Source organism: Dipodomys ordii, unplaced genomic scaffold (genome assembly GCF_000151885.1).
Source record: "Dipodomys ordii isolate 6190 unplaced genomic scaffold, Dord_2.0 Scaffold17, whole genome shotgun sequence".
Classification (NCBI taxonomy): domain Eukaryota; kingdom Metazoa; phylum Chordata; class Mammalia; order Rodentia; family Heteromyidae; genus Dipodomys; species Dipodomys ordii.
In genome coordinates this window covers 15,162,661-15,178,921 of record NW_012267233.1, presented here as the reverse complement: position 1 = coordinate 15,178,921, position 16,261 = coordinate 15,162,661, and the positions used below count along the sequence as shown (strand labels likewise).

Below are 16,261 nucleotides of genomic sequence, written 5' to 3'. Positions count from 1 at the left end.
CACATAAGCAAAAAGAAAAAAGCCGGAAGTGGTGCTGTGGCTCAAGTGGTAGAGTGCTAGCCTTGAGCTGAAGAGCTGAGGGACAGTGCCCAGGCCGAGTTCAGGCCCCACCAAAAAAAAAAAAGTCAGACTTTCCTGCCCAGGCTGGCTTTCAACTGTGATCCTCCGCTCTCAGCCTCCTGAGTAGCTAGGATTACAAGTGTGAGCCACTGGCTCCCTGCCTTGCCTAACAGACTTTTTTTAAAATACATTTTTTATTGTAAAAAGTGTACAGAGTTGCCTAACAGTTTTAAGTTAGTATCATCAGATATTGTCTTCACTTTTACTCATATTAAGTGAAATATGTACTACTACTACTGTCTTCTAAAGCTTTGTATTTAGACTATATTGTATGTCTTTTATTTAAATAGATTAATAACAAAAAATAAAACAAGGTTTAGCTGGGCACTGGTGGCTTGTGCATTTAATCGTGGTTACTTGGGAGACTTAAGATCTGAGGATTATAGTTTGAAACCCACCCAGACAGAAAAAGATCATGAGACTCATCTCCAGTTAACCAGCAAAAAGCCAGGAATGTTAAGTATGGTTCAAGTGATAGCTTAAGGCCCTGGTTCAAGCCCTAGTACTGATACATACATTAGCCCTTGTAATTGGAGGCCACTCATTCTCCCATGTCTAGTTAACCTGGAAGTGGAAGGCAGTAATGAAAAAAATTTTTTTAGTGTTTCTTATTGTGAAAATACTGTACAGAGGGGTTACAGTCACATGAGCAAGGTAATGAGTACATTTCTTATCAAGCATTGTTGCCTCTTCTGTTTTTGCCCTACAATCCTTCCTCCCTCCCCCCCACATTAATGAAAAGTTTTGAACTCTTGCTCTTTCAAGGCATTTTTACCTGTTAAATGTTCTTTCTCCTTTGAAGCTTATACTTCCTAACTTTCTCATCTAATTTCTTGGCTTATTTTCCTATTTGGCATCAGTCATAAATTTGCCTCTTGCCAGCCACATTTATTCTCATCTTTACTCTGCACCAGCCACCCATACCCAGATGTGTTAGCTAAATATGAGGTGTCATACATTATAGCTCATTCTTCCAATAATCTGTTTGACCTTCCTGGCTCCTGTGCTTCTCATGATCATTGAGATATTCAGGTTTGTGACAAGTTTTGTTTTTTTTTGTATTGAGGTTTAAATTTAGGGCTTCATGCTTGTTAGGCTTATTTTACCACTATGCCAGGCCTCTGCCCTTTTCTCAGTGGTTATTTTTAGGTTAGGGCCTTGCTTTACACCTATGTTTGCTTTTGAATTGCTGTCTGACTACTTTTAACTTAGCTTCCTATAATTGCTAGGATAACTAGAAACACATACCACAATGTCCAGCTTTCTTTGGTGGAAATGGAGTAGAATGGGCTTTTCTGCCTGTAGACCTTGAAACCAGTGTTCCCAATCCCAACTTTTTTATTTGGTTTGGGATAGCAGGTGTGTACCACTATGCCCAGTTGAGTTGAAAAGGGGGCTTTGGAAATTTTTTTCTGTGTGCTAGCCTCTTGTTGTCAGCCTCCCAAATATCTAGGATTATATGTGTGAGTAACCAGCGTTTGTGACCATTTTTCTTCCATGTTCCCTTTCTTCCTCTCCTAGAGAACAGCAAATGCCAGTCTGTGCATGAGCATCATTACTGATTCAAAGAGCTCTGTAATTCAGCTTTAAAGCATTTCAAGTAGTCTGATAATAAACCAGGTTTAGGAACTCCAGCTATGCTTGTCAAAACTGTTCTTTGATTCTTACTTTTTCAGTATGTTTCTTTTTGTCCTCTACCTCTACTGGAAGTCTGTCACTGAATCTTGCAGGAAAAAGACCTACACTTACATATATACAACTAGTAAACCAGTCTCTAATGTTAGCCATCTCCTTTGTTTTTCTGGCTACTGCTTAGTAATCTCTCTATATTGTGTTCAGTAGCTTTTTAAAAGTAGATTTTAAGCTCATAAACTGTGTTCTCATTAAATACTCCATAGTAGAAAACTTAAGTATTTCTAAATCATGCAGAGCTGAGCCATGCTAGCTCAGGCAATTCTCATGTTCATGTGCTGAGCAGCTCATTCCTTTTGCACATTAAGAATATGAAATCCTGTGATAAGAATTGTGATTTTCACACTATTTTGTAGCTTTAATGATAAAACTTGACAGATTACCAGAGAGCTTTCTTATTTATATTTTTAGGCATTTAAATGTAGATGAATTTACTTAATGTAATAAAATCTAATTGGTGATGTATGGTAAACTGTGGTTCAATCTTTTCCTTAAAAGCAGTTGAAGTTAATGTTCTTGAGGTTTACAGTTAAATTCATTTTATCATTTAACTTGAAGCAGCTTTACATTATGTATACTAACAAGATTTACATTTTGACCAGACCTCTAATAATATCACTTTTCTCTTTTGATAAGATTAAAGCCATCGGCCAGACAGAATTGAATGCAAGCAACCCAGAAGAGGTATTACAGCTGGCAGCACAGAGAAGGAAAAAGAAGTTCCTCCAAGCAATGGCAAAACTTTACTTTTAAGCATTTCATTAAAAATTTTTAACTTTTATTTTTTAAACAATGGAAGCAGTATTAAAAGATTAAGTTTATATAATACATATGTACATAGTGGTGGTTTTTTTTCAGACAAAATACTGAAACATACTAGTTTAAAAACAAAAACTATACAGAAGATTTCATACCATAACAATAGCTTACATTTACAATTTCTTCAAAAGAGTCGAGTCACATGTCTAATAACACTAGCAATCTAGTATACTATTTTTCCTAATTAAATCTAGTTTATGTGGCTAAAATTCCTTTAAAAATGGTTAATCTAGAACATGTATGAATAAGTAGCTAATGTATATACAGCAAGTTTAAATAAATAAATTTCTGTGGGATATTTTACTGCCTTAAGAAAAATAACTTTAGGTTGAGTGTTAAACTTTTATCACTTTTGATACTAGTTTTGTCTCATAATGCAGGAACTTAAAATGGATCTTAGCAGTTTTGCAAACAAAACCATAGCCAAATAAAAATTCTTAGGGATGTCTTAAGAGCGATAAAGTGACATTCTCATATAGTTTGAAAAATTACTTGTTTTTTACCCAAATTATGATGCTCAAAAGAATATTATTATAAAGCAACCTATCTGCCAAAGCCCCAATAGGAGCCAAAGCATTTTTTAATTTTCTTTGGTTCTTCCCCTATTTAGAGCAGTTTAAACATCAGGTTCATCCAAAGCCATACTGATTAAAAAATGTTACTGCAAGGTAAATAAAGTAGCTTACAAACAGAGTAAATCTCACCATTTGTGTAAATTCAAGTTTTATCATAGCTTGTTACAGCACTTCTGATAAATTAGTCACCTTATTACAAAATAAATCTTTGTAAACAAGTTTAAATTTTATTTTCAGTAAGCAGATTGCACTAGTCAAGAAGATAGGAATTCTGAGAATCTTAAAAGCGAGGTTCAAAGTATTGTATTACTTACCTACCCTGGTAAGGTAGCAGATGTCTAGTCCAAAACTCCAATGATAAAATTCCTAGTTTATCAAGATAAATGTAGTAACACTGGATTCCCAAACAAAAACCCACAATTGACATGGCATAAATTGTGGCAGGCTTCATTTCAGTAACCTTGTGAATGAAGTCTTGTAAACAAGTCCTGCTGTTTTAACAGCTAATTCAGAAAGTAAATTTCTTTCGTGCCCGTTTTAAAATCAAAGTAACAGCGGTATAACTTTTAAATTGGCAATCACAGCACTAGTTTCCTATAATTCTTTAGTTCAGATGTATGAAATTCTGCCCAGTACTTGGTCAGTTCCAACTTGCTGGCTTTGTTAACAACTTTAGTGTTTTCCTGGTGGTTTTTCGGTGCTCTTCGGTGGTGTCATAATGCCTCCATTGCACACTGGTGACACTTGTCCTCCTTTTCTGAAGGTGTTTACATAATTTGCTTCCTCCTATATATGTATAAAAATAATGCAGCAATTAGTAGCTAAGATAATGTAAGGACAAAGTAAAATAGTCAAGCCAGACTTGGTAGTTACTTGGGACTAGTCAGGCCCAGTGCAATGGTCTCTGTTTTTGCAACTATGGATAACAGCCATATTCTAAAGGTTCAATAGTTTGAACCGCCTAGAACATTGTATGTTGTGTATTTTAACCTCTATGACATTGGATCTCCTGAGTCTTGATTTAACATGAAAGCAGTTTTATTCACATTTTGAAATCAGTGTGCCCATCCTTCCCCTTTCTCATCGTAGTATACTATTGTATAATATATTCACTGTCTCAGGACTTGATAGCAAGGCCAAAACCAAGAAAACCCTACAAAAACATACCAGCAGAGCCAAATAGTTTGTATGCGTTTGGATATTATGTCTGTCTTCCATAGGTATCTTCTTAAAAGTCTTCAGTTTCACTGGACTTGTACTTTTTACCACACTGACAAAAGGCACCATCCAGTCTACACATTCTGAGATGCTGTCCCATTCCAAACCTAGATTTAAGTTAGGGAAATAGAAAGGTTATACATCAGAAACTTCTCTTACATAATGCCTAATGTACTTGGCTTCTGCTCCCAAATTTTAAGAAACATAAAAATCAATACATTTAGTCAATCACAACAGATTTACTCTCAAGTAGTGCATGACCATCTTAAAGGGCAAAAGAACTTAACTAACTGGTATTCAAAAACTAAAATGGAAATGATTGAATCTTGTAAAGCAGAACTATAATTGTGTGGCTTCATTCCAGGTGCATTTACATACCATTTGGCCTAATTTGTTTATGATGATACATTAAGGATTATAAAGTATATCTAACAGAAAGGAAGGTGATCACTAATCTCTAAAATTGTTAAATTCATATTTGGCAAGCTTTAGTGTATAATCATATTAGAAGTTGTGAACAGATAAGCCTTACCTGAGGCTTTCTTAACCACTTCAATGGAGGTAAAATGGCATAAGGCAGCAGCAGCCAATATACTGTACTGGAACTCTAATGAGTCAATGGATAGAATACACAGATCTAAAAGCTAATGAAAGGAAAAGCAAAATATAAGTAATTCAGGAGGATAAGCACTACAAGCCCTAGCTTTCCTTCATTCTTTATCCAGAGGCAGCTAGAGATGGCCAGATGAAGTCATAAAGGGCCGTTAGGATGAACACTACTTTATAGGCTGATTATTCAAACAACTAAAAGATTTTAAATCTAAGAAGTCTAGATTTCAAGAAATATACTTTAGAGTGGAGCACAAACCAGAATGGAACAGTCTTTGCATAAATGAGACTGGTTAAGTAGTATTAAACAACTGAACAAGTAGCAGTAAAATGGTACAAAAGAGTTAAGATTTGTAAAGTTTGGGTTGATACCTTCCTAGCGATACAAAACTTAATATTTAAATTCCATAGATTATAGTTCAATTAGAAATTGGGACTCGATCAGTGGGGACTGGTTCAGAATGGAGAAGAAGCAGTAAGTTGCAAGTGAAATCTTGTAGTCTGGAACAAGAAGGCATGCCAGGTGCTGGTGGCTCACACCTACAATCTTCACTACTCCGAAGGCTGAGATCTGAGAATTGTGTTCAGAGCCAGCCTGGGCAGGAAAGCCTCTGAAACTCATCTCCAGTTAACCACCAAAAAGCCAGAAGTGTCACCCTTGCCCCCCAATTTTTTTTAATATTTGCATACAAATAATGAGACACGAGGTAAAACACAGAATTCTGGCTTAATGCCAGTGGCTCACATATGTGATCCTGGCTTCTTTGGAAGTAGAAATCGGGAAGATTGTGGTTCAAGGCCAGCCCAGGAAAGAAGCTTACAAGACCCCATCTCAACCACTAAATGTTATATACCTGTGACCCCAGCTAAACAAGAGACAAAGAGTTTGGGGGATCATGGTTTCAGGCCAGCCTAGGCAAAAAAAGAAGTGTAAATAGGTTTGTGCTCCACACTGACCTGGACAAAAAGTGAGACCATACATTAAAAATAACCAAAGCAATGCTGGCTGCCCATGGCTTAGACCTGTAATCCTTGCTACTCAAGAGGCAGATCTGAGGATCACAGATGCCAACATAGACAGTAAGTTTGAGAGACTCATCTCCAATTAACTATGAAAAAGCCAGAAGTGTAGCTGGGGCTCATGAAGTAGAGCCCAGGCCTTGATTTAAAGCCCCAGTACTGGCACAAAAAAGAAATAAAGTTTTCATGTAGTCAGCATACCATTTTGTTATGTAGTATAGTTTGAAACTATACAATAGACATCTTGAATTATCATCAGCATATATTCAAGAACAGTATCAATACCTGGGCTATTTGAATGAATGTTTCCTGAGAATACTGAGGTAGAAGAACTTTAGGAGCATCTTTAACAGCATCAATTTGTAGAAAGAGATTTAACCAGGAGATGACTGTTACAGGACAAAGTTCCCACTTTAAAGCCTGTTAATAAAAATTTAAAATGCCTGTTAATGAACATACACATATATCACATTATAGAGTAGGAGTTAGAGGGTTAAGAAAATTTCCCTCCCAGCCATAACTAACATAACTTTTTCTTGGTAGTACTGGGTTTGAACTTAGGGCCTTCCATTTGCTAAGTAGGCAGTCTGCCATTTGAGCCTACTGCCAGTTCTTTTTTGCTTTGGTTATTTTCAGAGTCTTGGGTTTTCCCCCCAAGTCAACCTCAGACCACCATCTTTACATAGTCTCCCTCATATCTGGGACTATGGTACGTACCACCACACCTAACTTGGTTGAGATAGGAGTCTTGCTAATTGTGTCAGGGCTACCTTTTAAACCACGATCCTTTTGATCTCCACCTCCTCAGTAGCTGGGATTACAGACAAGAGCCACTTTGCCTGGCCAATGACACTGTTTTGACAAATTTTTAAAAATTGGGTGCTAATATATTAAAATCTTAGATTTGACTGTAATGTATATAGTATTAGAGGTTCAATCCTAACTACTGGTATTAAGCATATAACTACTAAGTTGCAAGTAGAAATAAGTACACAATTACTACCTTCAAAATAGTGAGTTCCATCCTTAAGATATCATCTTCACTGCAAGCACCATCAGTGACATAAGCAAACTCTTGGAGTTTTGGAGCGTAGATTTCCTTTAAATTGGAATTTTTAAATTAAGCACAGTTGTGATACAAACCATAGAAAGGCATCAGAGTCTTAAAGATAGCTTCACAAGATAAGGACGCCCAGTAAAATACTTCTGTAGCAGAAAAGTTATTTTTCATGCTTTGTATCTAAACTGGCAACTGTGTATTACCAAGCCTCATTTTCCTATTACTGATTTTGAATCTTAGTTGTTAACAAACATATAGTATCTTAACCATTTCTTTCAGTTTAATATTGCCTAGTAAGAGGCTCAGGAATAGAGTGTTGCCAAGCATGGGCAAGACCATAGCTTTAAATTCTAAGTACCACAACAACAACAAAAATTCTTTGTATATTTTGGCTGATGAGACTTATGTCTGGGCAGTTCATGAAGTAACTAGAACGGTCAAAGAACTGTCACATATTATAACAGGCTAAAGATAAACCTCAAAACATATTTGGAAAGAAAAAAAACACTTCAGACTATTAATACAATCCTTCTCCCACCCTCAAAATGATGCCAGCTACAAAAAGTACTACTGCTATTCATACTGTATTGTTAAAGCAAAGTAGAAGATGGTTATCAGGAAGGAAAGTCTTAGGCCAGAGAAGAGTTGCCATTAGGCAGATGACACCATTAGATAGACATTAAGTTGGACAGACCATTATTCTAACCCAACAGAGCACTTTTACATTTGATTGTTTTTTAGAAACTGTTCTTTTGAACCCAAGAGCTATAATTATGTGTACAGACAGTACTGTTAGCTTTTTTTTTTTTTTTGGCCAGTCATGGGGTTTGAACTCTGGGCCTAGGCACTAATTCCTGAGCTCTTTTTGCTCAAAGCTAGTGCTCTACTATAACTCTACCACAGTGCCACTTCATTTTCTGGAGGTTAATTGGAGATTTTGCAGCCTCTAAGTAGGTAGGGTTACAGACATGAGCTACTACTGCCCAGCAATTGATACCTTTTGTTTGGCAGAATATACCATAGAATGAACATTTTACCTAGATATCAATTCTAGAACTTAAATAAACCAAAGATTTTCTTTTCTTTCTTTCTTTTTTTTGGTGCTAGTTCTGGGGCTTGAACTCAGGGCAGGGGTGCTGTCCCTGGGCTTTTTTGCTCAATGCTAGCATTATCCCACTGGAGCCACAGCCTCACTCTGGCTTTTGGTGGTTAAGTGGAGATAAGAGTCTTATGGATTTCCCTGCCCAGGCTGGCTTCAAGCTCTGAATCTCCTGAGTAGCAAGGATTAAAGACATGACCCACTAGCACCAGGCTCTAAACCATCAAGTTCTCAAAGTGTACTAAGGGACAGAATCATTCACCTTTTCTAAGAAGTTACAAAATGAAAATTCCACTAGGATTACTATGTTGATTTATAAAAACCCAGTTTCAGACGAATGTGTCTATAAATGAAATTTAAAAACTTACCTCAAGTTTGGAAGCAATGAATAATGAGGTAATTCCAATGAGTTGAAGTGTATTCTTATTAACATCCTTTTGTGTCAACATAAATCTATCAAAAAAATCTTGTGCAAGATAAAATGTTTCCCTATGAAGTGTGTATACTTCACATACCTAAAGAAGAACCCAAGTATTTAAATGTTATCCTCAGAATTTCTCCAGATTTGAAAATCCTTTCACATACCAGACATTAGAAAACATTTAAGCCGAACTTTGCCTTTTAGTATGCCAGAGTATGAGACAGCGGAAAAAAACTATAATGATAGATCTATTGCCATCCTGTTGTTTTATAATTTTTTCACCTTTTTACTTCAGTTACTTTTCATATTTTACTGCATTGTCTAAGACTATAAAATACATTGACAACAAATCTTATCTTGTCTCTCATTTCTGACTTTACAGGGAATTCTCCTAATGTTTCACTATTAATAATAATAGTGTATGTAATGTATGTTTTTTCTACACTGAAAGATCTCCAGAGCCAAGAAGAGAAACAACTCTTCTCAGAATAATTTTCCACAAAACTGGTGCTATTATTCACTTTTTTGAAGATGAGGAAACAGGACAGAAATATGAGTTTCTAATAAACTATGTTAAATCCTTTAAAAAAATTTTCTTGTTGCCAGTCCTGGGGCTTGAACTCAGGGCCTGGTGCTGTCCTTGGACTTCTTTGTGCACAAGAGACTACTTAGGCCACAGCACTACTTCTGGCTTTTTTTTTTTTTTGAGTAGTTTATTGGAGATAAGAGTCTCATGGGGACTTTTCTCCCTGGGCTGGCTTCGAACTGCAGTCCTCAGATCTCAACCTTCCAAGTAACTAGGAATACAGGCATGAGCCACTGGTGTCCAGCAAACTACGTTAAATCTATTCCAAGCTCACTACATATTTTAAAATGAATGAATGTTGAATTCCAAAAAGACATCTTTTGCATCTACTGATATTCACATTTTTCTCAAGCTGTTAAGGTAATAAACTAGTATTTTCAAATATTCATTTATCTTTGCATTTCCAGGCTGAAAAAATATTAAGACAAAGTATGATTTTAACATTTAAATTTATTATATTTTGTATGGTTTTGCACAGACAGTCATATTTAGAGAAAAGCAGAAAACACTGGATAGGACAATTACTAGGTGTGCAGGTCAGCATTATATTATATTGTTCCTGTGTTTAATCTCCAGGACCAAGAATGAAAAATGGCAAAACTGAATCATCTTCATCAAGAATGAAAAATGGCAAAACTGAATCATCTTCATGACTACTAATATATAATTATATAATTTTTAGGATATTATGTAGTCTTCAACAACTTTCTCGTAGAAAGGAAACAGTGCCTGAGGGAAAATGCTAACACAGATCTATAGGGATTTCAGGATTACTATTATTCCCTTAAGTTGGTATAATGTATTTCCAAAAGGAATACGAATGAATATATTATACAAGGAACCTACACAGAACCTAGATGGCTTAAGACCTGTGAGTATCCAAATCCTTATGGTTTAGAGTATGGAAATTAGATTCATAATTTGATTTTGGTAAAATAGAAGAGGAAATATGAAAGCCCAAATCATAGTTTCTTTGTACAGCAGTATCCAAAATCTATTCATCTTTACATGCCTTTCTTTTTGAATGCCCTCATCACCTAAAACAAAGACCAGTACACAGCAATAGCCACACATAAAGGAACTAAGTTTGGAAAAAAAAATTTATATATACGTATATATATATAGACTGTGTCCTAAGGATTTTACTGTTTTGTTTTGGTGATAGGAATGGAATCCAAGGACTCTTGCTAGTTAGGTGTACACAGACTTCCACTGAGCTACTAACGCCTCCAACTTTTGATTTTACTCTTAAGATCATCACCATATTCCACTTTTTGGAGTACTGTCAGTAAGTACTGACAGTTACTTGCTGGTAATGGACAAAATACCCAGAGGGTACATGGGAAGCATAAAAGCTGAAAATATCTAAGTGTTTATCCATAATATAAAATAAATTTTTATTGCTGGAACATACCTCTAAAAGCCAGTCTAGAAGAATTGACCTCATCTGTGGTTCCAAGTCAGAATGTAAAACTTCAAAGTGTTTGTCATGAACATACCGGCTCTCCTTTTGTAACATGTTTAGCCAAACCTCCTTTGAACATCCCCAGCTATAGAAAAAGGGGGAAAAATGTCATTTAACTTCTGTAGTTCACTCAGTACGTTAGCTGTTTACACAGTATAACTTTCTAAGATATGTATATTTTTTTTTTGTCAGTTGTACGGCTGCAGCTTGAACTCAGGTCCTAGGTGCTATCCCTGAGCTCTTTTGTTCAAGGACAGCATTCTTTTTTCTGGTGGTTAATTGGAGATAAGTGTCTCACAGATTTTCCTATGCTGGCTGGCTTTGTACCACCATTCTTAGATCTCAGCCTCAGTAGCAATGTGAGTCACCAGCACCTGGCTTAACTCTTCAGATATTAAAATCCAACTTTCAATTAAAACTTGAAAACAGTATATCTTACCATCAGAAAAAGATTTCTTAAAAAATTTTTTGGACAGTCATGAGGCTTTAACTCAGGTCCCGGGCACTGTCCTTGAGGTATATAGCTCAAGGTTAGCATTCTGCCTCTTGAGCCACAGCCCTAGTTCCAGGTTTTTTGATGCTTAATGGAGATAAGAGTCTCACAGACTTTCTTGCGTGGACTGGTTTTGAATAATGATCCTCAAGCTGTCAGCCTCCTAAAAAACTAGGATTACAGGTGCGAGCTCTACCTTAATTTATTTTTTTTTGGGGGGGTGGTCTGGTCGTGGGGCCTGAACTCTGGGCCTGGGCGCTGTCCCTCAGCTCTTCAGCTCAAGGCTAGCACTCTACCACTTGAGCCACAGCACCACTTCCGGCTTTTTTCTTTTTGCTTATGTGGGTGCTGAGGAATTGAACCCAGGGCCTCATGCATGCAAGGCAAGTGCTCTACCACTGAGCCACCTTCCCAGCCCCTCTATCTTAATTTTTAAAAGCCATTTTTTTTCCCTTGAGAAAACAGAAGCCTGAGGCTTGTGAGTCTTCAAATCCTTATGGATTTGGACATCTTGGGACTATGACCATTTATATTGGTAAATTGAGAATGCTTTGACATCTCCCTTTTTTTGTTGTTGTTAATACCAGGGTCTGACAAGTGCTTGGCTTGTTTGCTTGGCTGGTGTTCTAGCACTTGAATCACAACTCTACCCCAGCTTTTGCTTTGTTTTTTGCCAGTCCTGGGACTTGAACTCAGGACCTGGGCACTATTCCTGAGCTGCTTTTGCTCAAGGCTATACTACACTCTACCACTTGAGCCACAGAGCCACTTCTGGTTTTTTCTCTTTATGTGGTACTGAGGAATCAAGCCCAGGGCTTCATGCATGCTAGGTAAGCACTCTACCATTAAGCCACATAAGCCCCAGGTTTTTTTGTTTTTGTTTTTCTTTGTTAGTGATTTTTTTTTTCCCATCGGTTGTGGGGCTTGAAGTCCAGGCCTGGTTCCGCTCAAGGCTAGTGCTCTACCATTTTGAGCCACAGTGCTACTTCTTGTTATTTTACAGATGGAATCTCCAAACCTTTTCTGCCCAGGCTGGCTTTGAACCTGCATCCTCTGGATCTCAGCCTGAGAAGCTAGGATTACAATCAGAGCCACTGGCTACTGGCTTTTCTTTTATAATTTGTACAAAAGTTTTGTCATCGACAACATTAAACTTTAATATTTAAAGCATATGATCTCAATGAAGACAAGTACGAACAGATCATCAACAGCAGAATCAATATAAGTAAAGTGGAAAAGAATTTAGGGGAGCGGGGTGCTGGTGGCTCACGCCTGTAATCCTAGCTACTCAGGAGGCTGAGATCTGAGGATCATGGTTCAAAGCCAGCCCGGACAGGAAGGTCCATGAAACTCGTATCTCCAATAAACCACCAGAAAACCAGAAGTGGTACTATGGCTCCAGTGGTAGAGTGCTTGCCTTGAGCCGAAGAGCTGAGGGACAGCACCCAGGCCCAGAGTTCAAGCCCCAAGACCACCAACAACAAAAAGAGAATTAAGGGAGAGCTAGGTGCCAGTGGCTCATGTCTGTAATCCTAGCTACTCAGGATGCTGAGATCTGAGGATTGTGGATCAAAGCCAGCTCAGGCAAGAAAATCCATAAGACTCTTCAATAAGCTATTCAGAAAAAGCCAGAAGTGGTGCTGTGTCTCAAGTGTTAAAAGCACTAGTGTTGACCAGAGAGAGGCTCAGGGACAGTGCCCAGACCCCTAGTTCAAACCCCAGGACTGGCAAAAAAAAAAAAAAAAGAATTTAGGGGAGTACAGCTTAAGCACTTAAATAGATGATTCCACTACTTTTCTTATATAACTCAAGGCAATTTACTACACTACCTGTCTTGTAACACTGGCCATCATATTTGTGGACTAGAAAAAAAAAATATGTTGTAGTAAACTTGGTAAGGAATAGAGCTGATAGATCAGTAGAAAATACTGTCATGTTGTCTTTGTAGAAAAATTATTTAAATGCTATTGAAGAAGTTGAGTTTTACTAAATCTATAGTACTCAGTAAGCAAATAAAAATATTATAGAACCAAGGTTTTAGGTTACCATATTACTTGCAAATAGCTCTATTCTCAAAATGATTTGATAAAGGAAGCAAGTTTTTGCAAGTTTCTCTATTTTTATTACTAAGGTAAAAGATAACACATGGCACTATTTTGTGTTGTCCAACATTTTCATCATTAAACCAATTAAATGCTGAAATTTTTCTTACCTTAATTCTGGCAAAGGTGAAGGATTAATAAAAAGATTTTTAAATCTGTAGTTTGTGAATCTGGAGAAGTCACTTGTTTCTATTTCTTTATGAGGTGTTTCAATGATAATACAAGGACTGATTCCGCCAGATAATACAGGTGGCCAACAATTCTGATATTGAAAAAAAAAAGACATATATTGGTACAATAAGAAACTTTACCTTTTGTCTGGATTTTTCATAAATGAAAGCTAATATTTCCAAACAACCTCTTAGAAGCTTACAATCTAGCTAATTTTACATTCACATTTCATTTTAAGAGCCATACAGCTTTTGTGTTTGTGTGTGCTGTTACTCAGGCTTGAACTCTAGAGCCTGAATGTTGTCCCTTAGCTTTTTTTGCTCAAGTCTGGTGATCTTCCACTTGAACCACAGCTCCATTTGAAAGTTTTTGTGGTTAGCTAGAAATAAGAGTCTCCATAGACTTTCCTGCTTAGGCTGGCTTTGAACAGCAATCCTCAGATCTCAGCCTTCTGAGTAGCTAGGATTACAGGCATGAGCCATTGGCACTAGGCTCATATAGTTCATTACTGATCTTCATACATGTTTAGACAGCAAAATACAATTTTGGTAATATGCGATATCAAGAATTAAAGGAGAATAACAAAAATGCACTTGTAATATAAAATGCCAACTTGTAATATAAAATACTAATCACTTTAAAGGAAAAAGAAATTGCAAATCTCTGTATTAAGAAATATTAACAAGGTCATTTTTGAAAGACATTCTTAAGTTAGGCTTTTCCAGTGTTTGAGGGCAAATTTTAAAAATGGAATCAATGCTTATAGGACCCTTACTTTAATAATGTTGGTTTCTGAACAACACATAGGAAGAAAAGGTAGCAAAGGGCTTGATGCCAAACTGTCAGTGATCACACATCCTATTTATGCCTAAGCAGCTATTAGGACCCACTACTATAGTCTGAAAGGGAACAAAGAGCAGTATATTGGACAGATTAGGCGGGCCCTGGTACACCAGACTGCTCTAAGAGGCAGGGATTTATCAAAAGGAACTAGCTGCTGTAGCAAACTTACCCTACAGCTGTAGTAGGATTCATGCACTTTAAAAAAAAAACAAAAGAAACCCTCTTTCCTTCTGACCTCTGGGGCAATGAAAGTATGAATGTCATGGTAACCTATGTACTGCAGATCATTAGACACAATTCTAACTCTGATTCACCTTCTCCTTCATTGTTTCTCCCCAAACCCACCCAGCCCTGATCTGCATTACCCTAATCTCATACTGATGTTTCTTGGTGACCTGCTCCTCTTTTCTCTTTTTGACATCCTGGAAAATAGAAAAGACCACTTGGTAAACTAAGGTCCCAATAAGGAACCCCCTCCTCTCCTTCCCTCCCTATTTCTTTTTAAATCACCTGTGCTGTTTTTCTCTTCTTGACCTGGAAGATCTGGGCTTCTTGGGGGGAGTCAGACTGTCTGGGCTGGGCTTGCTGCTTAGCTTGTAAACGGCTACTGTGGTGAATTTTTAAGAAGGAAGTTTAGTTAGTCACAGGTTTCAAAAGCAGCACTTAATTTTGAAACATCTTTTCAAGACAAGACAAATAATGTTACCTGCGTCTTGACATTCTCTTCTTTTAGGTGTTTGAAGCCTCTGAATGGGAAAGAAGAGAAAGACCAGTTAAGTATTTTGTTAGCCATATTCTCCAAGTGCAGATGAGAACTGATTCAGAGAGGTTACAGCCAAAGCCCCTCAGAAGGTGGCCTGAGATGTCTTCTGCACTCTGTTATCTCATGGTAATTCATTTGCTCATATGCCTGCATTTCCTCAAATAAATGGACACCTGGGAAGCGAGGCTCTCCAGAAATGTAGAGTACCCTGAACCCACCGAGAGAAGCAGGTTTCCCCTAAACGAGTTTTTCTGGTCTTCCACCTTTCCTCCCTGGCAGACTCAGAGGGGACGAGGGCAGCGTCCCCACGTTCCCACCCCGGGTCCTGAACGAGCGGCTGAGCGGGGGGTGGCGGAGGCGAAAGGCTGAGAGGAGCCGGTTCCGCGCCAATTTGGAGAGCGGCGGTGGCGGGGAGGCAGGGGGCGGAGGAACAGGCGGGTGTCACGTCCTCCAGGCTCCTTTCCCTCCTTCCCGGCCACCCCGGGCGCCGCCGCCCGCCATCCGCTGCAGGGCGCGGAACCCCCAACTCCAGACGGGGCTGGGGGCGAGGGAAGGAGGAGAGTCCAAGAAAGGGCGCTGGGCTGCTGAGGACTTTTCTCCCGGTAAAGGGAGAGAGACTCCATCCTTTCCCCCACGAAAGAGCTCCCCAAGTGCGAGTAGGAGAAGCCCCCGGATGAGGAGCTTTTCCGTGGCTTCTCACTTGGGGAGACCCCCCCCACGTCGCCTCCCGGTTCCCTGCCCGGGAAGGAACTCGGGGACCCATTACTCCCGATCACCTAGTTTTTCCACATTCCCCCCTCCTTTTTCCCCCCCTCTGTCTCCCAAGATTCCCGCCCATGGGGTGGATGGAATGGCCCAGTGGGGCTCCCTTTCCTCTCGCATCGCCCCCCGCCCCAAAACCCAGCTCCCACTCACCACCAGACCCGCTACCGTACAGTACAGCTCAGCTCAGCTGGCGCCGGCGCCAACCCAATATATAGGCCGGGCCAGGACCGCCCCGCACGCATGCGCCACAGACTGACACCTCCGACAGCGCGCTCCCCTCCCCCGCCCGCGCGCCCGTCCTACCCGCCCGCGCGCCGCGCCCTGCCCTCAGTGTGCGCCGGCGCGCCTCGCGGCGCTGCAGAGCCCGCGCGCCCAGGCCGCCTCTGCGCTCCGCTCCGCCCGCCGGCCCGCCTGCGCGCTCGCGCGGTCGCGGGGAGGCT

General features: G+C 39.1%; 2 protein-coding genes across 3 annotated transcripts in view; one reads left to right on the top strand and one right to left on the bottom strand.

Moving 5' to 3' along the window:
- Ints8 (integrator complex subunit 8) overlaps positions 1 to 2,640 on the top strand; it is a 61,550-nt gene extending 58,910 nt beyond the window's left edge. The window contains exon 24 of the mRNA XM_013012401.1: positions 2,311 to 2,640. Coding sequence (XP_012867855.1) covers positions 2,311 to 2,565 — 255 coding nt within the window. The 3' untranslated portion in view covers positions 2,566 to 2,640. The remainder of the gene's footprint in view (positions 1 to 2,310) is intronic.
- A 104-nt stretch (positions 2,641 to 2,744) lies between these two features.
- On the bottom strand, positions 2,745 to 16,059 carry Ccne2 (cyclin E2). 2 transcript variants are annotated; one of them, XM_013012520.1, is made up of 12 exons: positions 15,972 to 16,059; positions 15,000 to 15,039; positions 14,804 to 14,900; positions 14,659 to 14,715; positions 13,390 to 13,541; positions 10,634 to 10,769; positions 8,581 to 8,727; positions 7,057 to 7,152; positions 6,339 to 6,473; positions 4,957 to 5,068; positions 4,374 to 4,531; positions 2,745 to 3,992 (listed from the first exon to the last, which is right to left on the bottom strand). In XM_013012520.1, the coding sequence occupies exons 2-12, from the start codon at positions 15,011 to 15,013 to the stop codon at positions 3,879 to 3,881; spliced, it is 1,218 nt and encodes a 405-aa protein (XP_012867974.1). In that variant the 5' UTR covers positions 15,014 to 15,039; positions 15,972 to 16,059; the 3' UTR covers positions 2,745 to 3,878. The 2 variants fall into 2 exon arrangements, with proteins under 2 accessions (XP_012867974.1, XP_012867975.1); XM_013012521.1 differs by lacking the exon at positions 14,659 to 14,715 and having other exon boundaries at positions 15,972 to 16,022.
- Between the last annotated feature and the right edge of the window lie 202 nt (positions 16,060 to 16,261).

Bases quoted from the DNA above. Each gene is read 5' to 3' on its own strand.
- Ccne2 (XM_013012520.1), bottom strand. The intron at 7,153-8,580 runs GTAAGTTTTTAA...TCCAATTTAAAG, and splicing joins TCATTGCTTCCAAACTTGAG to GAAATCTACGCTCCAAAACT. The intron at 4,532-4,956 runs GTAAGGCTTATC...ACTTAAATCTAG, and splicing joins AGTGGTTAAGAAAGCCTCAG to GTTTGGAATGGGACAGCATC.